Source organism: Thunnus maccoyii, chromosome 8 (assembly GCF_910596095.1).
Source record: "Thunnus maccoyii chromosome 8, fThuMac1.1, whole genome shotgun sequence".
In the NCBI taxonomy this organism is placed as follows: domain Eukaryota; kingdom Metazoa; phylum Chordata; class Actinopteri; order Scombriformes; family Scombridae; genus Thunnus; species Thunnus maccoyii.
In genome coordinates, this window is record NC_056540.1 from 8,154,415 (window position 1) to 8,172,146 (window position 17,732).

Sequence of the window (17,732 nt, forward strand, 5' to 3'; positions counted from 1 at the left end):
GGCATGCAGCACGCTCTCATGTGCACCCCAAATGAGAGACACACAGAGAGAGCTAGTAAAAACGGATATGTTTTGACCACCCACCGGCCCAGAAACATATTTTTTGACGGCCCACTGGCCCATCGGGATTTGTCCCAGTATGCCCGATAGCAAGTACTGGCTATAACCTGCTGTTGCTGCTGTAAAAGGGTGGATAAATAGTTTTGGGTGTCACACAACCCCCACAAAATGACTCATTTCACTATCAGAATTTGATCCATTCAGTCCGATAACATTTGGAAAGTCTAGAAGAGCCGCACAATTAACAGCCAAACAGCCAGCACAAGAATGTTGCGCCCAACATGAGATCTAAAAACTCCATATACTGTGAAATACAGAGAGATTTATCTGTCAGTGATAGGCTTAATCAGCGTTGTGTGAACTCATTTGGCAAGGGCTTGACTGTAACGGACATTCATTTATATGTAAAAGTTCCACACTGCAGGTTTTAGAGGTTTAGAGTCAATTTGTGAAAAAAACTGAGTATCAGAAAGAAGCAGTCACACACAACATTACTACCATTAACTTCATTTCTTCCTGTGGGAATGAAGCTTAAGTTTTCTTTTGGTATATTTTGGTATATTTTTTTTATTACTATGTCTGGATAAGAATAGTGTAATTTAGAGGCCTCTTAACTCAGAAGATCTTCAGCTCTGATCCATACAGTAAATTCACAAACACAAATACATACTGTTCTGTATCTGTAGCACAGTAAATAGCGGTCATGTGCCTCGTGTGTGATGCTTAAAGATGAACCGCGGGCTGTGTGTGTGTGTGTGTGTGTGTGTGTGTGTGTGTGTGTGTTGGTGGGTGTGGTCATAACCAACCCTCAAGCTGCTCTTCAAACCTTAAATGGAAGTCTGCTGCTTGACCTCTTCTTCCTCTTTATGCGACTTTCTCTCATTCCTTGTCTCTGTTTTTTGGTCAGTCTGGTCACAGTAGCGTACATGTTATTACACTGACCTACTGTGTGTGTGTGTGCGCGTGTGTGTGTGTGTGTGTGTGTGTGTTCATTGTGCATTCCAGTGGTTACACTATCAGTCAGTGTGTCTACTTGTAGTTATAGCTTTTAGAGACCCAAAAACATAAATAAATAAATCTAGATATCAACAGACAAGAACTCTGATCATATTCCCCTAACTGTTACATGAACTCACAGTCCAGGCATGAGACAACAAGTCTTAAAGGGTCAGTTCATCCAAATCACAAAAACATTTAAATGAACATTTAATATCCACTCGTTGACCTCGAGTGGTATCTAGTCATGTAAATAGTTTTGGTTTTACTTGCAGAGGTTTATTTATTTTAATTAGAGACTTCTGCCACCAACCCCAACACAACAGAACTGATTTAACTAAAAAGGAGTTGCTCAATGTGTCAAACAATAATATTTGAAAAACTCAAAAGCAGCATACCCTTCTATAAACAAAGTCCTGGTTGGACAGACAACATCTCTGTGATTTTATGCTGAAAAAAGTCAAAAATGTGAATTTGTCCTAGTGAAGAGAGACACTTCTGCTGTGATGACAGAGTAAGTGTTGGTCTTGCAGATAAGGACGGCTAATATTTATACAGCTGGACTACCTCTCTTTCTTTCTCTTTTGCCCCTTCTCTGCTGTTCTTGCTCTGTTTCCGTTGGTTTCCTTATCTGCTGCCTTCATCATCTAAAGTGAAAATCCACCTTTTATCATAATCAACACACTTTATTCTTTCCAGCCTCTATGTCGGGCTGTTTAGTTTCTTAAAGCTGGGAACAAGACGGTGAGCGATGACTCAAATCTGTGACGTGAGCAGCTCTGTCTGGAGCTGATGCACTGGGAAACAATGGGAGACAGAGTTTGTGGATACAGTGGCATGTGGATACAATTTCCCCTGGACATGGGTGGACAAATCCCAGTGTTTGTCAGTGGACCTCCTCCAGAGGTGTCTCCAGATGACATCACAGCATTGAGTGCAGGGCGTTACCTGTATTTACAATGCATGACGAATATTTACTCTGTTAAGACGTTATTTGTGTAACTTTTTAGTGACCCCCTCTGTCTCCTTCTCTTCCCAGCTGTCCTGTGCTGCCTCCAGCAGAGCAGTGAGCCCTCTGGTGGTGGTTCCAGGGGACTTCAGTCAGCCGGCCAGTCCCTTTGGCTGTCTGGACAACTCGGCCGCCAAACACAAGATGGGCCTGAGACAGAAAGCCTGCAACAAGAGGAAACCTGCAAATGTAAGGCACATACAAAAACACATACAAAATGAGCACATAAGCTCCTGCACCCCAAATTTATGCTGTAATATTATTCAAATAGCCTTTTTCTCAGATTCATATCCCCTCTGCAAGTTGCTGCTACAATGATACTGTTGGTATTTTACATGTCCTGTCATTGCCGTGTTAGTAATAACTGCTGCAACAGGTTAATTTCCCCTCAAAGGTCATAACATTTTCATTTAAATTTAAAGCTTTCTTATAATTAGAAACACTGGGGTCAAAGATTTGATTTGCCCTGAGACAAACGTCCCTGATTTTACAACAGTATCAGCTGGTGGAAAGTCCATCAGTGATATGTGCAGAGTAGATGATAACAAGTTTGAAAAGGTGGAGCAGATTAAAATAAATGAGCTATGTGGGTTTACCACTAAGATGCATCAACCTCCAGAAAAAGTAATATTTACCTCCAGCTGTTGACAGAAATCTGATGAGAAGCACTCGCTCCATCATCTTAAAATAAATATGATTAGTGCACTACACCATCTTAGTGTCTAATTTCATTAAGCGGTTTATTTAACCTAGTTCCATGTGCATAAAAAACTAGATTTAAAGTGAAATTTGTTATTGGTTAATGCCAAATGTATTTCATTAAGACAGCAGGAGATTTGTTGTATTGTTCAGCAGGACTGCATGAAAACATGAGAGTATGCGGGCGGGAAAATGCTATCGACAAGCTTATTCTTATTCACTTATTTAACCATTCATAATATTCCTGTATACCTACATAGAAACTATATATGATTTTTAACATCAATAGAATATTTCTGAAATATTCCTAAAGTAACGTTATGAGTATTATATTTGTGACTTTATCCAACTCTGCATTAGTGTCAATATATGTAGTATGTAAAACTGAATTCATTTTGTATATATTTAACAGTGAATTGAATTGAAACAGGAATAATGAATACCTCTCTGGTAGATGACATAAGTATTGTTGGAACTGTTAGTCCACAGTCTCTCCAGATGATGGGGAAGAGATTTGTCACATTTGAAACTGCAGCAGGAATATTCATATCACACCAACGTCAGAATCAACACACCCCGCCAGGCAGTGGGCGGCGGCGCAAACAGGAGAGCACACACCTCTGCACCGTTACCAATAATTTATCACTGTGAAACTAGAGACCAAAGTGTGATAACACTGATGTCACTGCTAATGTCTCCTGTTCATGCAGAGGCTGGAGCTCAAAGCAGAGAGAGACTCTGTGGTGAAGGAGATTCTCAACACCTCCTTTCCAGACTCTTTGGAGGAGCGAGAGGAACAGAAGACAAGAGGTTAGGCTGCTCTTTGTTTTCCCACTTCTAAACTGTGATTCTGCATTTTCCCCACTATAATCTCTGATATCTGTTTCTGCCTGTGATCCAGATGCAAGTGGGGATGAGCTGAAACTGAAGGTGGAGAAGGAAGAAGAAGAAGTAGAAAAACAAGAAGAGGAGGAGGAGAAAGAGCAACCACAGCATTCCCGAGAAACCCTGTTGAGAGATAAGGAGGAGAGGGAGGAGGGAGAGGATGAGTCGGAAGCTGAACAGGATGTTTCTCATGGCCCGGACACTTCCTCTCCTCCAGAGCCGTGTCCCTCAGAGGAGGAAGCCGCAGACGCCCAGCTCTCCTCCAAGCTCGGCTCAAGAGCCTCCTCTCTGGACAGTCCCAGGTGATTAGACATCATTTCCTCCTTGTTTTCTCCTTCTCACACTCTATGTTTCAGTTTTCTCCTCCTATCAATCTAACCCCATGATCTCTGCCTCTAGAGCCACGCCAGAGCCCCCTGCTGATCAGAGAGAGTACCTGCAAGACCCTCCGGGTATTACCTATGAAACAGAGGAGACCAGGGATGATGAAAACCCAACACTGGAAAAAGGAGGAGAAGTCGTCCAGGAGACTGGGGAGGAGGGGGGCTCCTTCTTACAGGAGGTACTGAGCTCCTTGAAGACGCCCCTTGCACCTTGCTCATTAGGCGCAGAGACCGAGGCTGTCCTGGAGATCAAGGAGGAGAAGGACAAAGAAGAAGCGGAGGGAGAAGAAAGAGAAGAGGTGAAGGAAGAGGACACAGAGGTGGAAGAGCCTGTCGGTTATCAAGCGGCTCCCTCTGGCTCACTCCTGTTGGGTCAGAGCACCGAGGAAGAGGAGGAGGAGGCTGCCACTACTTCCTGTCAAGATGATGAAGAAGAGAATAAAGATGAGGAAGAATTGGAGGCAGAGGAAGAACAACAAGAAGTGGAACGGTTCATTAAACACAGTGTATGTATTTTTGAATCATTTTATAATATCACTACTTATAACTTCAGAACTTTCCTGATAATCATCACATGTAAATCCATGGTTACAATGAAAACAGGATCGCCCTTCCCGTGATCCAAATGAACCAAAATGTGAACAGATATAAGCCAAAAGAGAAAACACAGGGCTCAATATGTAGCTAAATCACTGGTTCAGTTTCAATGTCTTCTGTGACATCACTGATGTGGGACAGCACTGTGAAATCATTCTACCTTGACAGAGACATTTCTGTGGACAACAGAGTGTGAGTCTTATATTTCAGACTGTTTGTAGTTAATGAACTGGATTATTTGTTGCTCAACTTATAGGAAGTCCCTATCATGCCATCATAAGTTAAACAACCACACATACTGTACATAGAGCTGGTTAACAACATGTTTGTTTATACCTCAAAGGAAAATATCTTGTCATCTCCTTCCATGTTGTGTTTTTGTTTTTTTATAATGCACAATTCGACTGTCATTGCTGTTTAAACGTCACAGCACTGTGCATTATGGGTTATTCCTATAAGTAAAGTGTGTAGAGTTGCAGACCTACTTAGGAAAAGTGTGCAGAAAGGGCTCAAAAAGTCAACCAGAGAGCCCTCAACACTTTCCAGTTTTATCAGTGGGAGCAGAGGTGCTGCTGTCTCCGTGGCAACATTATACTTCCTGCTTGCATCCTGTAAAGCATGATATGAGCTGCAGCTCCAAAATTTAGAACATGATTATCACCCAAGTACATGTAAGCAAGAAAATGAATAACAAAAAGAGTGACAAAATCCATTAATGTTAGCTATATTATGTTTTTTGCCATTACTAAAGCTCCAAATATCATTCATATACTGACATGAATGGATAGAAATATTTGACCTGTGTTGAGAACCTGTGGACATACAGGGAAAACACTATAATTTGAATAGCATTAAAACATCATAAAAACTAGAACATGTATGGTATTACTCACATGCAGGATGATAGTATTTCTGAGCAGCCACACTTTTCTGAAAATAACCTTGTATGTCATTCCAAGCTGAGATGTGTAGTTGCTTTGCCAAAAGCCTGTGAATAAATTTAATAAAAACCAAGCAAAAAAAACAAAAACTAAGATTCAAAGCGTTAACAACCAGTACAATCATCTGTATTTTGTAACCTCTGGCATGTATTTTGTATAGAAGACAATGTGTGTGCTGTTTAAAAAAAATTCACTTTTCCTCTTTTTTCCCCTCACTTATTTTTCCTCCAGCAGGAGGACAAAGGAGAAAAAGAGGAGGCTGAGGAAGTCAAACCTGAGGAAGAAAATGACTTGCTTCAGAGAAAAATGGACCAACAGGTGGAGGTAGAAGAAGAAGACCAGAGTGAGGGAGAGGAGGAAACAATGGAGCTGGAGAAAGAGCCAGAGGTGGAGGAGGAGGGGCTGGAGAAGAGAGAAGAGGATGATGCGGTGGTGGTGGAGGAGGAGGAGGAGGCAAAGGTGGAGGTGGAGGAAGAGAAGGAGAGAGTTGAAGAGGCAGAAGAAGAGGAGAGGGATGACGCAGAAGAGATGATGGAGATGTTTCCTGATGCAGCAGGCGGAGAGGTTCACAGTGTTGCACCATCGCAGGAGGCAGATGAAGGTGCGGATGTTGCTGTTGGAGATGATGCTGTCTGTGTCGTGCAACACACAGACGATGATGAAATCCCTGCAGAGCTGGATGATCAGGAGTCTGCCACAGTGCATGAGAGCCAAGCAGCTTCCAACCAAAACTCTGAAGATGAGAGGAATGATGAAGAGAGAGCAGAGGAGGGCGTAGAGATCGACCACATGGAACAAAAATCAGACCAAGAGGAAGATGTGGAAGCAAACCAAGCTGATGTCAATGAAACTGAACCAGATCTAGAGCAGGAAAGTGTAGAAGAACCAGACTCGAAGCATGTGGAGAAAGATCAAAGTGAAGTGAACCAGTCAGCCCCAGAACAAGTTTCCTCAAAGCCTTCTTCTTTGTCTCTTCAGGAGTCACATTTTGAAACTCAGTCAGAGGAGAGTATGACCAGCCCCAACACCGCTACCACCACCATCCACATAAACCTGGTCTCTCCCAGCTCAGAGAAAGCCGCGTTTTCCTTTCAGCAGTCCCCAACTGCTGCTGATCCCGAAGTCGCTGAATCACCTTCTCATGCTGCAGCAGCAACAGAGCAAATCACAGCATCCGCAGATGAAGAATCAGCTAACAAAGTGGAAGACGAAGAAGAACAGTCTGAAGAAGACGCTACACCTCCTACATCTGTGGAGGAAACGGTCAACCAGTCATCTGGCGGTTCAGATCAAAGCAAAGTCCGCTTTACCATCAACTCCGCCTGGCAGAGATCACTCTCTATCGAAGATGCTGAAGACAATGTGGCCCCTACCTCCTCCCCAACCGCCTGCGTCTCCTCTTCATCATCTACCATCGCAGGAGCTGGAGGTGTGGATGTGGTGGCTACAGCCAAGAAAGACCCACAAGTGGAAACAGAGCCAGCGAGTTCGGCTAAGGTTGAATTGGTGTTGAGCCCCGGTAGAGCGAGGAATGCAGGAAGCACCACTGCCAAACCACAGAGCACTGCATCACAGGCCCCCGTCAAACCTCCAGCCTCAGCTGCTGCAGCCACAGAAGGTGAGTAAACACAATCAGTGCTTTGATTGTGTCTCGTTGTCTGTGTCTCGGCCTGTTTCGGAGTTCCTGAGCTTTGATTGTACACATATTTTTCAGTCTGACTCACATTTTCCACATGCAATGAAAGTTTTCTAATCTAAGTCACATGAGGTGAACAGGCTGTCTGACTTAAACTAAAGTTCAACCACAGACCAACTTTTATTCACCCTCTCACCTACAGAGAGCTCTGTGGTAGTGGAGGGAAACCCCGACAGCCCGTTTGGAGTTCGGCTGAGGAAGACAGTGGCTCTGCACCGCTTCAGCTCTGAGGAGGAAAACACAGAGGTGATAATACTGACTCTTACTGTTGGTAATGTGTTGTGTGAATGTTTCATGTTTTACTGTTCTTGCAGAATCTGAAGTTCTCCTTCCTTTGGAATAGAAATGAAACTCATTAAAGCTGCTATTATCAATATTTTATATTAACAGTGGATCAAATGATTGTGTATGTGAAAGGAGTAGCTCATAGTGTCGAACACACAAAGAATTATCACCAAACACTGTAGCCCTCTCACCCCTATTGAGCGTTTTAGCATCTTTAAACTCATTGTTTTGGTTTTAGGGCCCACAATTTTACTGTTTTGGTTCAGTCTCACTGCTCTCATTGTTTCCAGATGCAGCAAGCAGATGTTTTCCACAAAAAAGCTCTAAATATCAACTCTGCACTACCTGCTTAGCACCAAACAGCAGACAGATAAAAAAGTTAGTGCAACATTTAGCAGCTAAAGAGCCAGATATTTTCCTCAGGAGTTGGTGGACACCAAAAGAGAGATAAAGTAGAGTTAATATTGGACTTACGTTCATCTGGTGGCAAAAGACTTCAAATCAGTTATGTTGCTTTGTGTGTGCTGGATGTGTAAATTTGTTTTGTTTACAGTTTGTATCTGCTGCCCACATGTGGCAAAAAACATCAGTAAATGCAGGTTTAAGGAACTTTCAATTTTGTATTCATCATCTGATTTACTCTCATTCAGCCTCCCGTCGAGCCACCAGCTCAGCCAACCAGCTGTAAAGTTGAGTCACCGCAGCCAGTCAGTGTTAAGCCCTCCATAAGTCAGCCAATCAGCAACAAGCCTGCCCTCCCTAAGAAACCAGAGGTACATGGAGACAGTGGAGTGAAACCCAAACATGTCTCAGGTGTGTATACACATTCTCTCACGCACACATACACACTCAAATACTGACTGTTGGAGAGGTTTGTTACAAATTGTACGAGGCTTAGAGAGTTTCTCATGCTGTGTTGTTGATTCAGACTCAGCTGCAGTTCGTGGTGTTTCTGGTGGATCTGGTTCTCCCAGCTGGATCTCTGTGGCCAAACAGAAACAGAAGATCTATAAAGAAAACTCGCTGGAGGAGATTACTGTTAAGAAGGTAATCTGTGTGTGTGTGTGTGTGTGTGTGTGTGTCTGTCTGTCTGTCTGTGCTGTCATGAATGTCTTTTGTGTAAAACACATTTCCCACAAAACTGTGAGGTGACATTGAATAAAGCCTTAAATGACTGTGCGCAATATTAAATGTGACATGGACCGTAATGAAGTCACCTCTGAAGTCAAGAAACACAAAAACTTAGATGCCCACTTCCTGTGAGAGGACTATATATGCGTACAGCACATCACCACACATTTGAAGGCTGTGTCAAGAATCTGTATTTTAATGGTGCGTGCTGCTCTCTGTCATCAGGAGGAACAAGAGAGGAAGTCGTCGCTGCCAATGTATGTCAGCTCAGCTGCAAGTAGGGAGCAGAGCAACAAAACTCCTGAATCCACCAGCAAAGGTCAGAACACATACACACATATAAACACACGCACAGGTCGTTTGAAATAGAACATTTAAAAAATATATATTTTATTTATTTTCTTTTTTTTCTTCTTGTTCAAAAGACATCAGCATGGGAACATTTCATAAAATTTAATGTTTCTTCTATTTGATTTAAAAATGTGTTTCATATTTGACATGCTGCATAACCACGATGATCTTTGAGCTTAATACACAAAATACCTTTTAAAAGTTAACTCTTCCTGCCTGCTATTTGTTGAGCGTGTTAACTTGTTGCATAGAAGATGATTTTGACTGATGTAATGCTGACCTCGTGTGGAATAAATCTGCTACTACAACTGACCCAACAATGTTCACCTCATGTTTTAACTACCAAACTGCAGGTTCTTTCAGGTAGCTGATGTTTACATTAGTTACACACGACAACTGGCTCAAAAACATGACTGATCAGTGTGACTAGTTGTAAGAAATACAATTGTGAGTTATTTTAATGGATGAGAAAGATGGCAAAGGTAATTAGACAAAAATGTAAATGATGGATCTTAAAAGAGGAAAACAAACCAACTATTCTAGACAACAGACCACAATATCAGTAAATACAAAGTACAAATTCCCCTCATATTTCAAAATGCCCAGTATTGCACACTGATTAACTGTGTATGAGCTCATTACCTGTGCAGTTTATTATTACTATTACTATTATTATTACACAGTAAAAACTCCAATACAGTAAGATCAGTGAGTTTTCATATGATTATTAAGTCCTCTAAAAGTCGTGTGTATGTGTGTATGTTTCTATTTTTTTCCTCTAGTGAGTCCGCTGGAGATCAGTAAACCTTCAGTGTCTGTAGAAAAGGAGACCAGGAGGGCTCTCTCACCTCCAACTCCAGTGCCACCCCAACCTCCAAAATCCCAGTCTCTCCCCTGCCCTGTCGCTCCAAAACCTCAGCTTCCACCTGCCCCTGCAAAACACCCACCCCCACCTACCCCAGCCCAACGATCCCTCTCCCCTCCTACTCCTGTTCCTGTTCCCCAAAAACCTCCGTCTTGCACAAGTCCAACATCTCTCGCCAAAACTGCCACCTCATCCAAGACACCACAGGCCCAGAGCACAACACTCACCTCCCCTCCTTTCTCATCGAGAACCGCCTCGCCACAGTCTGGTTCAAGAGCTCCAGCGCTTTCGGGCCAGACACCGTCCACCCAGCGAGGCCTACCTCCCCCAGATTCACCCCAGGATGAGCCACCCTGGATGGCTCTGGCCAAGAAGAAGGCCAAAGCCTGGAGTGAGATGCCTCAGATAGTCCAGTGATGGGCGCAAAGTGTTGAGGAAGGTCTAGTACACTGGCCCAAGGTGGCTCAAAAAAGGCCCAATGGGGTCAGATCTGAAAAGAGGTTGGAGTGATGCCCAAGTGGGCCAAAAGTCTGGATGGACCAGAATGCATTTGCACACAAAGAGATGTTGTTTTTGTTGTTTTCTTACTTCCTGGTTTCTATTCTGGCTTCAGGCGTCAGATTGGTGCAAACTCACCAATCAAACAGCCAAAGTCAGGCCCAGTTTAACCCCCTCCTTCTTTATGTCCTTATGTTGAAAAGTTTGTCATGTTTTCTAATCAACAGATCAGGACCCCAAAACTTAATGTCTTACTTGAAGGTGGATCCACACATTTCTACAGTTTTAGTATGAGGTGCCTGAAAAGGTTTAAGTAACACATGTGATATCACTTAACATTTCACACAGTAAAAGGAAGGAGACATTATTTTATAAAGATACTTTATTCACAGTAAATTGGTTAAGAATGAGGATACAGATGCAAAGTAAATCTTGGGGTTAGAGATTCTTTGTTTTGTCTTAAGAATGAGCGTTGTCTGTCAGTCAGTCTCAGTGTGTATGTGTGTTTATTTTATGGCAGTGACGCACGCTCACAATTTGAGGTATGAGGAAAATATTGTCTCTCCATGACTGGAGAGTAAAATGGGACAACATCCAAGTTAAGCTGAAGAGAAATGTGCTGGAGTTTTGCTGAAAATTTGCTGATCCACTTTTCTTCAAAGTGCTGTCTGTGTATCAAGTTCTTTAGACAAATATATTTCTTGTTACATGATCCACAGACACTAAACTAATGATGTTTAATGTGTTTGCGAGTGCTGAGTGTATCGAGCATCTTTCAGGTTGTCAATGTAAATTACATTTTTAATTTTCTCTTGATATTTTGAATACATAACAGATTATCTGCCAGCGTCCTACAGAAATCTATGATCTCCAAACTATCATCACACCGACGTTAGTCTCTTTTTAATATTTTTTTTACTGCATCATCATGTTGGCAGCCTGGTCCTGGTTGTTATGAAACATTTTCCAGTTACAACCAAACATGTAAAGGAGACAGAAATCAATATACAGCTACAGTAATCAGTCATTTGGAGATTGGTTTGCTGCAGGATGCAAAGCATCACTAAAGGAAAATGAGTTTCACAGTTGAAAGTTGTCTTTGTATCAATTAAATCTTATCTATCTCACAGTAACTATATATGTTTTATGCATTTGTTTTATTTTGTATTGCCTTTTGAGAATTTGTCTTGTACATAAAATGTGCAGTAAATAACAAATGAAATCACTTCTTCCGTGTTTTTATTTCTCATCTCACTGTGCATCCATTCACAGTTTTGGCAGAGGAATCATAAAAATATAATATTCATATTCATGTTGCAGAAAACAAGAAGCCATTTGGATTTGAAAATGAAAGTGCTCAGATGAAAACTCAGCATGCATATTCTTGTATAAAGCATTTTATTAATAAAATTTAATTCATTTTTAACCCAGAGGGCCTGATTTTTTTATGCCACCAGAAAGGTTTTTGGCCTTTTTGGAGCATCTGTGTCAGGGTGAGAATACTTGATTAGCTTCGAATTTCTTTGTTCCTGAAAGGACTCAAAACTGTAGAGTATACCTGAAGCAGAAAACATCCACATCACAACACAAGGCTTTTATTCCTAGAATAATAAATGGATTTTTTTTAATGAAATGTGTTCATAACAAAATCAGTAGTGAAGAAAGGGCGGCAGGGGAACCTGAGAGGCTGTCATGTAGATAGAGGGTCTCTGTTTCAATCCCAGAAGCAGCCTAATGAGTCACAGAAGACATTATACAACAGTTTTCATTATACAACTGTTATACAACTGTTTTCACAGGCTGAGCTGTACCCCCAGTGATGAGTAGAAATCTGTGTAGTTTCCCTTTAAGCAACATACTAAATTCCTATTAAAGTGCTCATTTAAAGTTACTTTCAATGAAGCCTGACCTTAGACTGTATATTATATAATCTTTATATACAGTCAGTGAAGTTTGACCTACATGTCTAAAATGCAAATGAACGGTTAGACAGGAATGAGTCTGAGGAAGCCCCAGAAAACCAGAAAAAAACCAGCTCCTCTATCTACACAAAACATCGGTGAATAAATTAGTTGTATTTAAGTGGAGCAACAGTTTCTCACAGCTTTACCACTATATCAAAGAAATAGGTCAACATTTTGGATATAGACTTTGTTTGCTTTCTTGTGGAGAGTTAGGTAAGAAGATTGATACTGCTTTCATGTCTGGGCATTGACTACAGAGCTGGAAGTTTAGGAACTGATCTTGGAAGGAAGACAGGAAGTAGCAGGAAACAGCTAGCCTGGCTTGTAAAAAGTTTTTAAGAAATGCCAAACAGCACCTCTTAAGGTGATTAATTAACACATTCTGAGCTAGCTAAGCTAACAGTTTCCTACAGCTTCATATTTAACAGACAGACAAAAGACTGGTTTGATCTTCTCATCTAACCCTCAGCAAGAAAATGAATAAGCATATTTCCCAAAATGTCAAACTATTCTTTTGACGTCCAAACAAAAAGGCAAACTGATGAGGTGTGTGACAGTATTATTACACTTGGATACATTATGTCTCACCATAAAGAGATAATGATGTTTTTGTGACGATAGTAGGTTTCGCTGTGTAACTAGAAGCTCCAACATCAAGACGAGGCTGTGATCAGATTGTATGTGGGATGGAAAAATCACTGAACAAACAGAATGAGTTCAAGTAAAACTGGTTTAAAATTTTGCCACTCCAGTTTCAAACCAATATGTTGATCATAATCTAACTAACCTTCTGAGTTTGACTTTTTTTGAATTTTAACTAGTGTTTCAATTTCATTTTTAATTTTTCTGTTTAGAATTTCTGATACTGAGCACTCCTGCTAAAGCTTCTTTTAAAATGCAATATATGATACTAACTTATTAAAAACATATACCAATCACAGATATTTAATTATGTGGATGGCAAATTTTAAGATTTATTTATATATATTTTAATTTAATCGTAGCCATCTGTTTATTTATCTATTTCTTGTCACTTTTGGGCCCCCATACTTCTCTGAACATCATCAAATACTGATACCATCCTGTCATCACACATTCCTGCACACACGTGTGTGTGTGTGTGTGTGTGTGTGTGTGTGTGTGTGTGTGTGTGTGTGTGTGTGTGTGTGTGTGTCTGTGTGTGTGTGTGTGTGTGTCTGTATGTTACTATCTGCCTGTGTGTGGCCAGAATTTGAGCAAAATGTTTGCCTGTGTGCTCCAGTGTGTGTACAACATGAGAGAATGTTTGCATGTCTATGATTGATGGTCTACAGTGTGTGTGTGTGTGTGTGTGTGTGTGTGTGTGTGCGTACAGGAAGCTGTAATCAGTGAGAGGGCTGCTTGAACTCCCCAGATGTCTTTTCTGGGTGAGTTAGGTAACGTTGCTGTTGCCCTACTTCTGATACACACACTATCACACACACATGCCGCTACAAAGTGGACCAGCCAAGATGTACAATGTGTGTGTGTCCGTGCCAAGTATCCATAGCGATGACTGCTGGGTGCTGACCTTCTCATTTACAGGTTATATAACCAACCAACTTGGCAAGAATCACAGAGGTGAGGAGATGGAGAAAGGAGGGGGTAAGAGGGGGGGTATTGATGTCGACTTTTAAGGCATCTCAATAAGTAAGTTATCACAGAAACTTATGAGACAGACTTTCACACACCAAAAACACGATACTAAACTCATAACAATTCCCATAAATATATGTTGAAGATATTCAAATTTTACACTAGTCCCATGTCTGAAATTTGGCAAAGCTCTGTAATAATGTTGAATAATGATGATAAAACTGTGATATAAGATGCCTTTACTGGACAGCTGACAGTAGATGAGCAGACAGGAAACAAGAGAGGGAGCATGACGTGCAGCAAGGATCCCTAGCTGGAGTCAAACCAGGGACTTTGCTGTTATGTAGGATGTGTGGTAAACATTCAGGGTGCTATCCTTGTGTTTTTTAGACATGAGACAAGATAACATCTCCCTCAGGCAGCAGAGAACAAGCTGGACTTCCTGGGCTTATGCTGGCTGTGAGGTTTAGTCAGACTGACCTGACCTCACTGACCGTCGTGTATGAACTGGAGTGACTCTGAACTGGTGAGGTCTGAGTCTCCCACTGTCATTGTTTCCAAAGACATCACAGCTGACCATCTCATCCAAAGGAGCCAGCACTGCAATGCTAAATATCAATTAACACAACAATGACAACACTGGCATGTTTAAACAGGGGTCTGCATGTCATCTGCAGAAAGACAGATGACAAGTCCTGATTCAATCTTCCCGTTCTCTAATTTACACGTCATCGTTTTTCCTCCTCATTTCATCACACACATGAAACTATAACAGACACCCTGCCACATATTCTGAATGACTGACTGTGATAAATAGTTTATATATGAAGTAATGACAGTCTTAATGTCTTGTTAAGGCTGTTTACTTTATCAGTAAGAAGGTAAAAAAACATTCTCATGTTGTGTCTTCTGTTTGTTAGCAGTTGCTCTTAATTGGGGCTGAAGGCTGATATTGGAAACAGACAACACTTGTTAAAGATTATGAGGGACTTGGCTCTGCTATAGAAATGGAACTGATGTGTTATTCATTTCCACTAAAAGTGCTCAAACTGTTTCAGAAAGTCTCTTACGAGAGGTAAGCTGCATACACAGTTTGACACATACATACATTGATTATCTTGAGATAAATAATAAGTAATAATCATAGCTTATATGACCAATATGATTTTACATCAGACACAATTTATATCTTTGTATGTGCTTCTTCTGTGTTGTTTTCATCAGAGGTGGTTGTTTCACAGAAATATACATTTTACAGGCTAAAAGTGGGAAAGTAAAATTGTTAGATGAATAAAGATAGTTTATTGAAGATGTTGGAATGATTTCAAATCTTCTGTGCTGCTAATTAGCAGGAAACAATTAGCTGTAACTGAAAATAACCTCAAGGATGAAACATGAGTCTCAGGGTTCCCTGCAGACAGACCATAATGTGATTTGTGTTCAGAAGTTATTGTTTAAACAAGTAACCTGCTTTACTGTCATCTTAGAATTGTAATCCTCTAGTTTAGTCAGAATGATCAAATATATATCATATAATATTTTTATATTAAAAGGGAATAACATTTCTGCATATTCATACCCTTAAAGTCAAAGCTATTGTGTTAGAAGCTTATCACCACTCACAAACTGGGCACCACTTTCTAATGAGGCATGTTTTAAGCTATAACTAATGGATTTATTAATGTTAAATAAAGCATTTACTAATCATTTACAGATCAACCTGACCTGGCAACATTTGAGTTGGCAGGTTGTAAAAAAATCCTTTGTTTCAGCTGTTTAATCAGGAACACCCTCCCATTAACTGTTTGATCTCTGACCATCTGGAAAAGAGCATAGCATCAAAAGAGCAGCACATCTGGACCAAAATCCAACAACAATACAATAATACACACTTGTTGAATTTATTGCAAGCTGAAACCCTATTCCTATCTGTTAATATATTACAAACATTTATGACTGCTTTATTATCAAGTAAAAAGGATGAATAACACCAGTAGGAACCTGGTTGATAACATTGCTCTTCAAAATGTCATATAACTGATCTATAAAGTGTTACTAAATGATTTATTAACCTTTAATAAGTTACAACTTACCTTTTATTATTACTGCTGTAAAAAATAACAGATTGTGGACTTAAATCTGCGCTTCATGGAGAAATCTGGAATAAAATAATCCAAAGGGAGTTGTTTCTGTCCTATGATGCTTTAAATGTAACAAACATCTAACTGCTTTGTCGCTGACTCATTTTAACACTCATTTGCATAAACACGACAGAACCTAAAGACCTAAACATCTACAGTATGCAATATGCTGGTCTCATTAACGCCTCTACGCCTCTATATTTAGAAGCACTGGGATCTGCATAAGTAGGCCTTCAAACCTCTGACAGCCCTTATGTGACTGCAGCAACCAAACTTGATAATCTGCCGAGTAATTATAGTGAAGAGCAACAAATAAAGAGCGAAACTAGACTGTCACATTTGCCCTCCGTGTCTCTTTAGCTAATATTTTTTGTCATGTTTTCTGTCTCTTTCTCAGTTTCTAACCCTCACTGACTGACCGACCTACATTTGCATTGCTTGCATAAACTGTCTGTCTTCCTGTCTGTGCGGCTTCCCCTCTCTCTCTCTCTGTATATTTCTGTCAGTCAGCTGCACTTTAACAGTCTGTGTATTTTTCCTGTGAGTTTGTAGGCTCCACCATATCGGAGACATATGTATGTGTGTCACTTTATCTGGTGTTGATGCCAAATTTAAAAAGCTCTGACTCTAAAAATGTTATATTCTCTCTCTCTTCATCCACATGCAACATTTCTCTCACACATTCTCTCTTTCTCTATAATAAACTTGTTCTCTCCTCCAAAGTATCAGTTTTGTTTTCTTCAACAGTCTTTTCTTGGCTTTTCATACTTGTTTATTCTTCCTTGTTTATCCCCCTACACACTAACACACACACACACCCACACACAAGCCACCACCCTCTTCTTCCTCTTTGTCAAATTGCTCTGCTTGAATCTGTGTCCATCGTGATTTTCAGACTTTTCTCCAGAGATTTCCTCAGAAGAAAGTTTTTCGTGACCTAAATAGATTTACTGGCAGTAGTGCAGTTACTGTATCAACCATAGGTTCAAGCAATAGAGTTTTATTCAGCTTCCACTGACTGCTGACATAATCTGTACTAAATGTTGTTGAAGAGTCATTCCCTTCCAGCTAACTGTTTTATACTGTTATAGGAATGACGTATTATATAATGCAACAACTCTGGTCACATTGTCGACACTTAACCTCACTCAACATGAAATGTTACCCTACTTCATTCCTCTTTCCTTGTTTTTTAACCTCTTCAGACCTCATTCTTCATTGTTGAAACACACAAATCTTTATTTTAAATTAAAGTGAAGATACAGTTTTTAATACAGCAGGCTAATGTTTTATGGAACAGTGTGTATAACAAAGCACATTTGATAAAAAACATTCAATGAAACCATAAAAAAGTATTTCACTCTGTTTTATACAGCTTCAATGAGGGGCTGAAACATGATGATGTCATGAAAGAGCACAATAAGATTATTTTTCCAAAAAACTAAACTAACCAAGTTAACATATCTCTGAAAATTGGCCAAGAGTAAGAGAATGAAATTTAAGAGATCAGACTAATATATTTGCCTAAATAGCCACAGTTAGCAGTAAAAACTTCAAATCAGTTGTCAATTTAAACAAATGAGAAAATAATATTAACAATACAGATGAGAAGATTGA

At 40.3% G+C, this 17,732-nt stretch overlaps 1 protein-coding gene across 1 annotated transcript in view; it reads left to right on the top strand.

Annotated features, from left to right (window-relative positions):
- Positions 1-11,621, top strand: part of zgc:66433 (uncharacterized protein LOC321250 homolog) — a 50,043-nt gene extending 38,422 nt beyond the window's left edge. Inside the window, exons 7-17 of the mRNA XM_042419543.1 lie at positions 2,096-2,254; positions 3,475-3,574; positions 3,666-3,951; positions 4,049-4,538; positions 5,802-5,972; positions 6,036-7,188; positions 7,409-7,512; positions 8,202-8,364; positions 8,480-8,598; positions 8,908-9,001; positions 9,816-11,621. Of these exons, the coding sequence (XP_042275477.1) occupies positions 2,096-2,254; positions 3,475-3,574; positions 3,666-3,951; positions 4,049-4,538; positions 5,802-5,972; positions 6,036-7,188; positions 7,409-7,512; positions 8,202-8,364; positions 8,480-8,598; positions 8,908-9,001; positions 9,816-10,315 (3,339 nt within the window). The 3' untranslated portion in view covers positions 10,316-11,621. The remainder of the gene's footprint in view (positions 1-2,095; positions 2,255-3,474; positions 3,575-3,665; positions 3,952-4,048; positions 4,539-5,801; positions 5,973-6,035; positions 7,189-7,408; positions 7,513-8,201; positions 8,365-8,479; positions 8,599-8,907; positions 9,002-9,815) is intronic.
- The last annotated feature ends 6,111 nt before the right edge of the window (positions 11,622-17,732 follow it).